Source organism: Mytilus trossulus, chromosome 7 (genome assembly GCF_036588685.1).
Source record: "Mytilus trossulus isolate FHL-02 chromosome 7, PNRI_Mtr1.1.1.hap1, whole genome shotgun sequence".
NCBI lineage: Eukaryota > Metazoa > Mollusca > Bivalvia > Mytilida > Mytilidae > Mytilus > Mytilus trossulus.
In genome coordinates, this window is record NC_086379.1 from 61113914 (window position 1) to 61128895 (window position 14982).

The 14982-nt window shown below is 32.7% G+C and overlaps 1 protein-coding gene across 1 annotated transcript in view; it reads right to left on the reverse strand.

Annotated features, from left to right (window-relative positions):
- Nucleotides 1–14982, reverse strand: part of LOC134726573 (uncharacterized) — a 32242-nt gene that overhangs the window by 11320 nt on the left and 5940 nt on the right. Inside the window, exons 2-3 of the mRNA XM_063590979.1 lie at nt 13591–13713; nt 2972–3133 (exon numbers count right to left, since the gene is read on the reverse strand). Of these exons, the coding sequence (XP_063447049.1) occupies nt 2972–3133; nt 13591–13713 (285 nt within the window). The remainder of the gene's footprint in view (nt 1–2971; nt 3134–13590; nt 13714–14982) is intronic.

Below are 14982 nucleotides of genomic sequence, written 5' to 3' on the forward strand. Positions count from 1 at the left end.
ACATATTGTGTTTGTAAAATCTTAGAAAAAATATAAGACAATGGATAATTTTGTATAACATATTTTCGTATAAATACTACAGATGTTAAGTAGAAAACAACTACTTCAATTGAAGATAAAGTAAAGACACATAATGTTTCTCATAATGTTTTGATTCAGAACTGATTCTTACTATCAGAATTAGCCCTTTTGCATTTTCTAATATTTTCTTATCGTAGAAAGTTTAAATGGTTCTACGGAACTTTTTGTCTCTCATACGTTTGCCAATGTTAAAGTTAAGGTATAATATCAAATGCCAAAAAATAATACGGGGAAAAATATATATAAAAAATGGGTTTTTTTCTACAGATGCGATTTCTTAGCCTTGAAGAAGCTTCTGCCCCAGGTTTCATAACACTCGATGAAAGTGACGTTTAAACATTTTAGTCCCATATTGCATGTATAAAAACTAACAAAGTCAGTAATAATATTTATAAAATTCTGCATCATACATAACTTTTTAAACACAAAAATGAGTTATGAAAAAAAATTGATAAAGTTTAATTAAGGTTTGGCAAGCTAAAAATAAACATTGACATCGCTGACGCAGACGACGACGGAATGTAAGGGCACCAATTCTAAATTACGGCTCAAAATGTCACAGGTTTGACAACAAATACGTCCAAGCAATAAGGTTGTCTTTATTAAAGGCACAGATAATAATAGCAAGATTTGTATTAACATTTTTGACCTTTAGTTTTAAATGCTCTTCGTCTCTTTAACTGATTTTGCCTTCTGTTTCAATTCGAGAGTCAGTAGTAAGTCTTATGAAGAAGAGATTCGCGACAATCATGTTAATTTATAGGCCTGGTATCTTCAATGAATTTTATGGTAAGATTAAAGAAAAAAAACCAACTAACGTTATCATGGATTTCTGGCCAAATTCGGAACGTTTAAAATAATTCCCAAATCGTAAATTATATATCCATTCTCCGAGTTATTGATATGCAACATTTAGAATAGCAGATGATATAAAACAATAAGTAATTATCTTGGCATAGGACAAGGTCATAATTTTCTCTGACTGTTTATGACTTCTTTACACTAAATCCATTGGATGTAAGATTTGTACTGATTGAAAATTTAGTCTTAGATGCATGATTATTTTATTAGTTTTAATGGCTTTGAACTAGCTTCCAGTAACTGCGAGTACTCTCAGATCTGAACTTATAGTGTCTTTTTGTTGTTGGGAAACTCGTCCACTTGTATTTGTATTTTTATCCATCTGATGAGTTAAGACTTTTTCAACTGTTTTTTATAGTTCGTTCTTATGTTGTACTGTTACACCACTGTCCCAGGTGAGGGAAGGGTTGGGACCCCGCTAATATGTTTAGCTCCGCAACATTCTCTATGTATATGCTTGTCACAAGTCAGGAGCCTGTAATTCAGTGGTTGTCGTTTGTTTATATGTTCGGGATTTGTTGTTTTCGTTCATTTTTTGTACATAAATTGGGCCGTAAGTTTTCTCGTTTGAATTATTTTTACATTGTCATTTCGGGGCCTTTATAGCTGACTATGCGGTATGTGCTTCGCTCATTTTTGAAGGCCGTACGGTGAGAATTGTTTTATTGGCAATCATATCACATCTTTTTTATATTGTAATGTGTATGCTTGTTTGAATTCTTTTTTTCAGTATGTTTTTGATAAAGTTGAGAATGGAAATGGGGAATGTGTCAAAGAGACAACAACCCGTCCATAGAGCAGACAAAAGCAGAAGGTCACCAACATGTCTTCAATGCAGCGAGAAATTCCCGCACCCGAAGGCGTCCTTCAGCTGGTCCCTAAACAAATATATTTACTAGTTACATAGTTTTAGCTGATATCCCACTTAATGGCACATATGTCTGAATTGGTTGTTTATGCAGTTGTGTCAATATTAAGGAATTACAAACAACTGTATTACAGGTGGAAGGTTTGGCTAGCTATAAAACTAGGATAAACCCACCATTTCATTCGAAAATGTATGTACCAAGTTCAGACAGTGACAGTTGATTTACACATGCCAGTTTTTATGGATTTTCACTTTATAAATTTGCCTTGGAGTTCGGTATTTTTGTTATACTTTTTCATCTCCTGTTCCAGAGTTACTTTTTGAGCAATTGGAATAGAGCTTTCCACATATAATGTTTTTGTAATTGTTAACACCATTTTAAACTGTAAGTATAAGCACTACCCCCAAACTATTTTAGCTATTGAAGCAATATGCCCGATTCAATTTTCTTTTCTTTTTTTGCAACGGAGATATTTTTTATCAGTATACCAAATTCAATGAAAATCAGGGTCTCCAGAGTATAACAATGTATAAATGAATATACATTAGGTTTAACAGTAGCTCATCGAATTCATTTTCTCTAAATAAATTATCCGTTTATATATCTGATCAAATAACAAAAATACATTATTCTAAACAAAGACAGTTGCATTACAAAAATATACAACTATACATTAAAATACAACATCAATTTCATGGTAAGAAAATATAGCCGACTATCGCTAATATTATTCTGTAGAAAAAAACACGTTCGTATCAAAAGTAAAATCATGAAAATACTGAACTCCGAGGAAAATTCAAAACAAGAAGTCCCTAATCAAATGGCAAAATCAAAAGATAAAACACATCAAACAAATGGATAAAAACTGTCATATTCCTGATTTGGTACAGGCATTTTCTTATGTAGAAAATAGTGGATTGAACCTGGTTTTATGACGGTAAACCTCTCACTTGTATGAGGGTCGCATCAAATTCCATTATATTGACAACCATGCTTGAAAAAACATACATAAAAGGTAAAATTGTCAAAATAGGGATACAGCAGTCATCATCGTGTCACAATCTCAATCAGAACAAAAACAAACAAATATTCATCAAAGAAGCACTAAATACTGCCATATTTTTCCTATTAGGACTGATATAATTGGTTTTAATTCTTACCTTTGCCCCAAATCAAACTAGGTCTTCGCAGAAGAGACACCCACAATGATGCATTCGTTTCCTTTTTGGGTAAATCGTCTATGTCACGTGATAATTCACTACCGTTATCTATACAACGTTGATAGGCTTCATACCAAGAAATATTCGCACTCGCCACTTGAACTGAAGAAAGAAATGTTTTGATATAGGTCTGAAATTCTGTTACGTATTGTTGACTTTAAAAGTCTAAAATAAATACACTAAAGAGAGACCAGTAGTTATGTTTTGTTGGTTCTTCAGACCTGCCAAAACCGGCGCAATCTATGAAGACCTTTTTTCGGGTCCTATTTGAAGTTAACTTAGAAATTATCCATGATTAAGTAATTAATCACATGGTTGTTTCCTTGGACATTGCTTTCCTAATTATTAAGTCCTTTTTAACAACATATTTTATAAAGGTTCAGGAAGTCAGATTGCCTTACACTGTGGTCTAAGTTGAACATTTTGCGTCCAAGACAAAATTGTGTAAAGAGAGCCGAAGTATACCAAAGGAACATTAAAATGTACAAGTTAAAAAACTAAAAACACCATGATGAAAAGAAGAAAAACGATGAAAGACAAACATTCATTTTCAAAACAACGTCTACAAAACCATTTCTTGGCGTACTCAGGTTATCAATTTACAAGGTCAGATTAGGTGATTGTTTGTCTGTAATGCCCACTTGTCATATCGCACGTGTTATATACATTTCAACTGTGTGGTTATCAGGTTCTCATTGCATAAATCAAAATAATACGAACAACCAGCAGAGGACTAAACTGTGTGTGTTGATTTAAATGTTGAATACTTAAACTTTCCTTTTTGCTTCTCGTGCACCTGCATGTACTTTACCCTTTTATTCTATTCAAATCCCAATTTGAAGGTGTCTGATTGATTGAGTGAGCGAAAAATAACACTGGTATCGATAGCCAATGACAAACAAATTAAAGGTAAATAATTCAGTATTATTACCAATATAAAAGAGGGACAAAAGATACCTCATGGACAGCCAAACTCATAGATAGAAAATAATTTGACAACCCAATAGCTAAAGAAGAAAAAGACTAACATAGAAAACTAAATATAAAGCAACACGAATCCAACCAAAATCTGGGGGTGATCTCCGGAAGGGTAAACAGATCTTGCTCCATATGGAACACCCGTCGTGATGTTAGAACAAATCCAGTAAATAGTCTAATTCGGTAGGTCACATTCGTGAAAATGGAATGGGATTGTAGTAGCGACATAAGGAACATATCTGATATTATCTGTGAAACGTTTATACCATAACGGTCAACTAACTAGTGATGGCGTCCGTAAAATTAACAAAGGGAAGATTTCAACTTCACCATTTGGAACTCTTGGTTTAATAACTGCCTTGTGATTAGTAACCCTCTATCAAGGAAATCGTGATAGAAAATACAAGCCTGTCAACATAAGTATTGCAGTAGTCTACGCTGTTATGAACATGATTCTTATTGTTTTATTTGTTGTTCATATGGACTTAAAACTTTTTCAGTTACTTGTTAATCTTATGAAGCTGACAAGACATTTGAGTTAAAAAAAATCGTGCGTTTGGTCCTATAGTTTTGGATAATACGCTATGTTTGAACTGGGTAAAGGCAGACTCAGAGTAGTAGTAATTGATTGTTAGAATCGGTGTACAATATTGAATTTTGTTCAAATAGACTAAGAAATTAATAAGCATCTATAGGGTTTTATTATAATTCATAGAAGTTAGCTTCAAGATATCGGATGTGAATAGCAACACAATTTTAAAACACCAATCTGTCTTATGTTTACATATAGACAATGTTTGACTTTATTTGACAGCTTCTTCAGTTTATAATTAATTAAAGTGATAACAACAAAGGGATGTTAAAAAAAGAGCGTCACTGATGTCTAGCTTTTGCAGACGAAACGCGCGTCTGGCCTTTATAATAAATTTAGTCCTAGTATCTATGATGGTTTTAATTAAATACATCTAGATATTAATTATAAAAATGGTTTAAAGAAGAACAAAAATACCGAACTCCAAAGTAATTAAAAAAAAAGGGGAAATCCATAATAAAAAGTCAAAATCAAAAGTTATAAACCCACGAAACGATAGGAAAATAACTGTTGTATTACTGACTAGGTACAGGGATTGTCTGAAGAAAATGACAGATTAAACCTGGTTTTAAACTCCCTCTTTTATTGTTTATAGCTTCGTTTTATTGAAAAATTGGTGCACCACCCAAAACAGGTACAAAAGATTCATATGACAATGATTGTGATTTAGCAGTCTAAACTGTGTAAACAGACAAAATAGACAAACAACAAAACTGACCATAAATTAAAACAAACATACAATTAAATCTAAATAAAGACAATAGTAGTATACCTCAGTCTGTTCAATAGTCATAAATCGAATTAACTGAAACAAATCCGGGTCACAAACCGAACTGAGGGAAAAGCATCAACTATAAGATGAAACAAAAAAAAAAAAGAACAACAGAAACATTGAATTGCTACAAAAACAAAAGCCAGCATTAATAGAATCTAACAGACACGGCAACTCAATTTGTTTTAGTTGATTTGAAGAGACGCATTCAAATAATTGTAGTTAACCTAAACAAAACCTAACTTATTTAGTATATACTTTTTATAGTAAATATTAAGTTAACTATAAATACATGGGTAAACAAAAAGGAACAACAATGTAGAAGTTAGTCTCTTGAGTCCAAATCTCAAATATATACCAATGTGCACCTAGAATACCCAACTCAAAAACCAGATAGAGGGATGGTGTCACATAATAAAGTATGTTTTAAAATGATATGTTTTAGATTATCTTTCTACAAATTTTTGAAAAGGTGAATTAACCACAGTTCAATCAATGTATATGTTACAGGACATTTTCTTAAATGCTTAAAGTTGACAGGCATTTATAAAATGCCTAAAGTTGACAATTTTGTAAAATTCCTACAAAATAATGTAGGCTGCAGGTTTAGTTTTTATATTTAACTTGTTTTAATGTCTACAATTAGAAACTCCATGTAATGAGAGCACATTTGAACACTGGACATGGTGGAAGAGAAAATAAGGAAAATGCCAGTAAAGGTTTAGTTGTTAACAGTAGAGCTCAGGTTGATCTAGTAGACATGCAGTCTATGCGAGATGGTGATTTCATATTGATCATGCATTATCAAGATCATCTGACCAAATTTGCTATATTGCGAGCGCTTACATAAAAGTATGCTTCAAAAGTCGCCTATCTACTGGATATATGATTTCTTTTTGGTGCCCCACATATCCTGTAGTCGGATAACGGACGTTATCCAGTGTTCGACAAGTGCACAGAACATACATGAGGTGCGTTCAAAAGGAAACATGTCTGATACCATAAGATTTCTGACAGAGGTGGATGTTTGAGCGAATGTATTAGTTGCAATCCTCCATGTGGATCGAGGGAAAGGAGATCCACGTAACCTTATAGCTGTTGTTACTGGAAAGGAAGAGCATGGTCATCAACTGGGAATCAAAGATGGAATACTTTACATCAGGAATCAGTTTGAACTGTCTGACAGTAACTTTATTGTTATTCAATCTTGGAATTATAATAATGAAATGTCTTTTAGAAAAGCTGTCAGTAAAGTTTCTTTGTGTAATGGTCATGGTTACAAAAAAATGTGGTTGTAGTGATAGTGATAAAACTAGATGCAACACTAAACGTTGCCTTTTTCAAAAAGTTAGGACACATATGTAACAGTTGCTGTCATTCAAACATTGCATGTAGCAAACAAATAGTTGTCATCTTCAGATTTAATGCAAAAGATTTAATTATAACTATTAAACTGTTACTGTTTAAATTGCATGCTATATTTCATAATAGAATAAAATTATCTATTTGATATTTCCCGTCGTTAAATATTGAGTACATTCCATTCAGTTTTAGTCTTTTAGGCATTTTACAAAATGCCTTAAAATGCCTTACTATTTTTTCAGGCATTTCAAAATAGTCCATTTTTCAAAATATCTATATTTAGAAAATGTCTGTAACATATATATCGGATTTACTTTAACTTTCTGTGCAACAATACCAAAACTCGTACAAGTGCTTTTCTTATTTTTGCAGAGCACAAACTGTTTTTTTCAAGTAATAATAATATCATGACCATTATATATATATACCTTTCTTCTACGTCGAAATCAGAGCACAAACTTTTTTTGTCAAGTGAAATAAATTCATGACCAATATCTTTCTTCTACGTCGAAATCATCAGGAAAAGAATTCATATGAGAATCCAAAAATTATTCAGATGAATAATTAAGTTAACCGAATCTCAAGAAAAAAATATCAAAGGCAGAGGGTAAATTGTCCTTTCCTAGATTAGGATATGTCAGTTTTAATTGGGAAACTCTACGCAAAATTTACGACATAAGGAACAATTGTTCTTTGTCCTATTCTTAATTTTGCTTTTTTTTTAAATGGTCGCACCATCTTACGGTGTTTCTATATCAAAAACTTGTTCGCATGGCCGTGTCTTGGTGTTTGTAGTGACGTTTTGGGTTTCAATTATCGTAGTCAATATATTATTGACAAATTAAAAAGAAAGGGATTTCATTACCACAAACGACGAAAAACATTTACTAAATTCTTTCATAGATACAAATATTTTGTTAGGAAGTTTTGCTGCATACTGTACCTCTGTCAAAAAATTCAAACGGGATAGCACATCCCAATGTTTACAGATATGTTGTTTACCGAGCTTGGAAATTTAAATATGATCTTGGTAAACTAATAGGTTCTTTAAATAGACTTAATATCCTAAATTAAAAGATTACAAACTCAACACTGTATTTAGATATTAAAACCATGTGTTTCTATTAGTATAAATATTGATTTTGTTATCAGTAAATTGAAACCAAAATAATAGCATTGTTATATACAAGCTCATTTGCACATTGAAAATTTCATGGTTCTACAATTTGTTGACACCTGTATTTTGGCATTGCACAAGGTCGTGTTTTTTCTCTGACCGTATATGACGTCTTTACACTAAATTTGTTGGAGTACTGATTGATTTTTTAGTCTTCGATACATGCTTGTTTTATTAGTTTTTATTGGCTATAAACAAGCTATCAATAACTGTGAGTACTCTAAAAATCTGTTTCTGTTTATTGTAGGGATGTATGAATAACCTGTCACTTCCGGTCTGTGTATTTGTTTCCTTTTTTTCTGCTTTGTATCGTTCTAACTAGTTATGACCTTTTCAATTGATTTCAATAGCGCCTTCATACCCCCCCCCCCTTTACATCACTGTCCCAGATTATGGGAGGGTTGGGCGCCCGCAAATATGATTAAACTCGAAACATTCTGCATGATGTTAATAAGACCATAAGGAAGACATTTTAAAATTTCGATATTTGTACTTATGATACTTTACTTATTTGAGTTCAAGATTATGCATTCATTTACAAATTCTGTTGTTGAATAAGGTAAGTGACCAATATTACAGAGATATAACGGACGGTGTGAAATAAAAAATCTTTCGAGCAAAGGATGACACATTTTTAAAACCAGAATAGTAAGTGAATACACGAGTTATTCTGTTGACTCCTTGATTCTTCTCCTTTTACTTCAGAAGTTCTTATCGGTCAATTATGTTTGCTATTTCGAAAGCTGCATTATACCTTATTAATGAAACAACTGTTATTTAGAAAAAGACGCCTGAACAATAGTTTGAAAGAAAGACCTCTGGGTACAAGGTATCTAATTCTTTCGAATATGAACCAACGCTAAGACTTATCCATTGTTTATCCTTTTAGTCCAGCAGATATCAGAATAATTGATCACTTTATGTTAAAAGCATGAAACTTGGCATAGTGAAAGATTAAGGGGTATAGACAAAATTCAGATATGGAGCCACGAAAAACAAATCCAATATGGCCGCCAAATTCAAGATGGCCGACATTAGTATAACATAATTCACTTGATGAAGTCTTCCAATTTTAATGTGTTCAGAAGATGTCACAAACTTAAGGAAATACAATTAAGATATGACAATAATTATTTTTTTTAAACCTTATAATACAGAAATCATCAAAATGGCGTCCAAATTCAAAATGGTGCGTCAAAATGTCTAAGTTTGACAGTATTCGTATGTATACACCATCATTGTGTGATAGAAAGTTACCAAATCAGCGAAACTGATCATTTGATATTGACAAAGGCCTACAATGTATCATTAATGCCTGGGTGCATATATATAATATCTTCAAAATGGCGGCAATATTCAAAATGGCGCCGTTTAACATGTACAAATTTGAAGTATGTTTTTAAATATGGTATACAAATGATTAAAAAATCATGGATAATTTATTTCAATACAAGCACGTATATACAAACATATTATTATTTAAATGTAACAGGTGACATTAACTATGAAATAAAAACGGCCGATACAGTTCAAAATGGCGTCTTTGACGAGTTCTTATTTTTCACAGTTACAGGTAATGACCTTAAAAAATTTCACAATTTTTCTGAAATGAAAAAAAACCCAACATATACAGTATTGAATCAGTGCAAAGAGTATTTCTTTTTTAGAAATGAGATAAGAAATAAAAAAAAAAAACTCACAAGTAACTATGTATTTAACATAACAACAGATTAAAATTATAATTAAAATATGATACAAATGCAGGGAAATCAAAAGAAAGCACAGTCACGATCAGTTTCTCTTGCACAGTCCGGTGAGCAGTTGCATAATGCTGTGCATTTTAATGCTGCTTTCAAGAATTTACATGCTCCTATAAATCCTTTCTTACATCCAAAGTGGATGAACTCTTGGCATGACATTGAAGCTTCAGCAAGCACAGACCAGAATGGTACCCAAGTACCATCAAGTTTTTGCCAACCAAATAAATCTGGTGATGGCATACTTGAATGTGCAACTAAACAATTGCGCCAAATAACACTACCTTGGTAAGCTGCACGTTTCGTATGTTCAATGAAGAAGTGCATCTCGTGATGGAGGAATATTGTCAATTGTTCTTGTCTTCTGCGTGAACAACTGTTTTCTAAACTCATTCACCATATTAGCTGTACTAGACCGATCATACAAAAGGACAACATATCGTTCTATTACTTTTAACACTTTTAAAATTTCCACATCATTTGGATTTTCAATAACCTGCAGAAATGCTTCTGACATCTCCTCATATACGAACCATTTATCCCCAGCTGATTTCGTACCTTTCCCAGAAAAAGCTGAGACTGTGTCACAACCGGTAAATGAATGGAACAGTGGAAAGACTTTCAATTTCAATGGTCCTAGAGCAAGGCACAATCCATGAATTGAAATATATAGAAAGTTCTTTCCAGTGCCAAAACCTATCCACAGCTGTTCAGCCATTTGAATTCCCCTTTTAATGCAGCTGGGAATGAGAACATATCAATTGAAAGTTCTCCTTCAACTAATGGGATATCTGGTTCGATGAATATTAGTACAGCTGGTGGAAGATTTGAATAACTCTCTGGTAAAAGAGACACTCTCTTTGACTGGCATTTCAACATAGGTTCAGATTGGTCAAATGTTTGAACAACGCCTTGAACATCTTCTGAAATATATTGGAATAAAGATATACCTGTAACATAGAATGAATCTTTTAACGAGATACTGCTTGAATTGTGATCAATGTTGTCTACAGCAGATAAAGTAAATACATTTTGTAGTGGATTGGTAGGGCAAACAATACCTTCTTTGACATAACAACGACAAGCATCCTTGGCCATGGAAGTAGAAATTTTTAACACTCGGTCGTAGGAGACAGACAGTCCAAGATTGAAGAAAGTATCTACTAGATCACGTTTGCTAGTCTTACATGGATCATGATTTCCAAATAAGCACAAACTGGAGGTTCATGATCTTTCATGTGACGGTTGGATAGTTTCTTTGTACAACTATACATCAGAAGATGTCGACTCAGAATATGAACGATCCTGAATGTTGGGTCCAAATTGAATCATACTGACCAAAGTAAGCAATGACTGGGTACATAAGCTTCCTGATATCCCTTTGGGAAGGTTCCTTTAAATTCTGAATTTGATGCGAAAATATCTTTACGAACAAACGTAGCTGCTTTTGATATGTTGACAAACTCATTATCAAAGTCTTCTTAGCAGACTCTCTTCAATACAGGACCAATGTCATCTTTGAAAGCAAGAATGTTTTCAAGACCTTGTTTGTAAGCATCTAAGTTAGGGAAATTACAATTCTGTGTTTTAGTCCATACTATTAACTCGAGATGAAACATCTGCACCTAGACATGTTATTCTTTCCGTATAAAGTTTACATAGATCTGGCAATCTGAAATGCAATACCATGGATTTGACTTTCCTTCTTAGATTCGACATTATCATTTTTCATTTCAATTTGAGATGCACGATTATATAAGGAAACAAAACATTTAGAGTGGTACTTTGCTTCCTTTGCAATTAGATCACCAGCACTTAACTTTGCAAGTTACAACGTGTCATTTAATTTTACTGCTCATTCGCTCACACATGTATCCTGTCCAAACGTGAAGAGCTTCTTGGCCATTTTAATTACAGAAAAAGCACACAGACGGGTTACTGGTGGACTGAACGGAGAAGCTATGTCTAGTTTTCTTTTAGATGTGGTTGCTTTATCATCTATTCTCTCATGTGAGGTTGGTTTTTCTGCTCTATCCAACTTTGTCCTGTCCAGTTTCAAGTTGCAAGATTTGTGCCAACATGCCTTTTGGTCAATGAAATACTGTGCTATTCCAGATCCCTCATCTAAATATAAGTTTTCAATGCACACATTAATGCCATCAGGCATCAGTCGTAATTCATGAAACTTCTAAATATTGTCAGCTAAAGATTAATAACCAGCACCAACATTAAGACGTTTAGAATCAAATGGGCATATACGTTTTTCATCTATTATTTCTTGGCATAGGATGCAATTAGCCCAATCAATATTATTTAACTTAGTTGGTTTGTCATATTCTACACTTGATACCCTGAACGTCTTTTCAGTAGCCATGTTGTAAGAAATATTATCGTAAATTAGTTTATATATTCCTTGTATATAACTTCTGTATGCCAGACGCGTGTTTCGTCTACAAATGACGTATCAGTGACGCTTGAATCGTAAAAGTTAAAAAGACAAACAAAAAGTATGCAATTTAATATTTGACGACCTGACTTCATGAAAGTTTTGCAAAGCACAAATATATGTTGATTATTCTAGATATACACGATATAGTTTCTGATAATAAGACTTTTGACGGCCATTTTGAATATGTCGGCCATTAAGCAATTATTTTTGATTGTTCCATATTCAGAAAAGAGTAATTAGCATCATAACTAGCAATATGCAAAGTTTTTTGCTTTTATTTTCAAATGATCAATTAAACCATTTTTTTTTACTCTGTCTCATGACTGTTGGCGGCCATTTTGAATTTGTCGGCCATTATGGAATTATTTTGATTGTTCCATATTCATTAAAGATTGATAAGCACCATAACTAGCAATATGCAAAGTGGTGTGTTTTAATTTTCAATGATAAATTATACCATATTTTTAGACTCTGCCTCATGACTGTTGGTGGCCATTTTGAAATTGGCGGCCATTTTTTTTTTTTTTTTTTATAGTTCCATATTCAGAAAAGATTAATAATCATCATAATTAGCAATATGCAAAGTTTTGTGCTTTTATTTTCAAATGTTAAATAAAACTATATTTTTGGACTCTGCTACATGACTGTTGGCGGCCATTTTGAAATTGGCGGCCATTGTGGAATTTTTTTTGATGGCTCCATATCCAAAAATGTTTATAAGCATCATAACTAACACTGTGCAAAGTTTCATGCTTTTACCATAAAGTGATCAATTGTCCCAAAATATTGGACTTAGCTGCTGGACTATTTGTATAAAAAGCAACATTAAAACTTGGATAAGTTTATTATAATTTCTGTATAATAATAGGTCATAACGCACACGAACACGCTTAAAAGCACGTTAAATTTAAAAATTTAAAATTGTATTCCTGTTCCTTTCCTAACCAGAGAAAAAAAAACCACATGGAGCATGACAATAAATGTTACATTAGGAAAAGTGAAAATGTCGGTCAATAAGAAAATTCCTGTACCAAGTCAGGAATATGACAGTTGTTATCTATGATGTGTATGAGCATTTTATTTGACCTGCCATTTGATTACGGACTTTGAATTTTTTCTCGGAGTTCTGTATTTTTGTTATTTTGTATTGTTAACAAATACTTTGTTTGTTTGGTAATTAGAAAACATCCATCAAAGACAAAATGCCATGGATATAAATAACGATAATAGATAAAAGAAGATGTGGCATGAGTGTCAATGAGACAACTCACTATCCAAGTCACAATTTGTAAACGTAAACCATTATAGGTCAAAGTACTACCTTCAACACGGAGCCATGGTTCACACCGAGTTTGTTTGTCATGAATGATAAAATGGCTTTGACATAACTATTATCGAAATATTATACATGTCAACATGCATATTAGAAACAATGTATAAGTGTAACATGCTAAGATAAAATAATGCCGTACCACCGCTACTACATATAAAACCGTAGTTTTTCTTTTCGAAACATTTGATGAACTGAAATTCCCATATTTCCGTTTCTCCTCTGTATCTATACGTTTCGCACATATAATCCTCGTCCAAAAAGCCTGTAAATGGTAATAAAAAATAATTATAAAAATTCTATGGAATAAAAATAACATGATAACGCAAATTTAAATAATTCAATTTTTTATGTAACTCGTCTTCTGATTGGATGACAAATTTGTCATATGACTGTGACGTCAACGTTTTTCATGATTTACTCTATAAAAATGGATTTTAGATATATGTTGTTGTTTGTAATGGGCTATCGAAAATACAGGTGATCGAATTAATCCGGCGCTTAAATGGGCTCTAATGTTGGCGCTTAAATGTCCCCTAGTAGTTTTAATTTTTTCGCTAAAATGTCCTGCGCCCAATTATACATCTGTAAAATATCATGTTAATAGTTGCCTTGAGATATATTTGGCAACTATATGGAACGCTATGACTGCCTTATGTTAATGATCAGCATTATATTCAGTGCTCACAACATTATATGCAGTGCTCACACCATTATATGCAGTGCTCGCAACATTATATAAAGTGCTCACAACATTATATTAAGTGCTCACAACATTATATTAAGTGCTCACACCATTATATGCAGTGCTCACACCATTATATGCAGTGTTCGCATCATTATATGCAGTGCTCACAACATTATATGCAGTGCTCACAGCATTATATTAAGTGCTCACAACATTATATCAAGTGCTCACAATATTATATTCAGTGCTCACAACATTATATGCAGTGCTCACAACATTATATGCAGTGCTCACACCATTATATGCAGTGCTCACAACATTATATTAAGTGTTCACATCTCACAACATTATATTAAGAGCTCACAACATTATACGCAGTGGTCCAAACATTATATGCAGTGGTCACAACATTATATGAAGTGGTCAAAACATTATATGAAGTGCTCACAACATTATATGAAATGGTCACAACAGTATACGATTTTTGTTGTATGATGAGATTGATGTATGATGACATCATTCGGTAAACTTCGTTTTTAGCGGAAATTACCGAATCCATAATTGGTAAATTACGGTAAATTAATGCCCGGTAAACAAATTTAAATATTTATTATTATATATGTTATCATTAAGGCAGTATACAATATATAAAACTGATTGAAATAAGTAAATTAAGAAGTATGATCAATTTAACACAAATTTATTCCACACCAGGGCATTTTAAACTTATTTTGAGGATCAGTTTCACCATATTTACAACTGAATATGTATATTTATTTTAGTGTTTATCAAATTGCTTCGCCTAACGCAGAAGGATACGACCGCAGAGGTCCAACCCTGAACCGT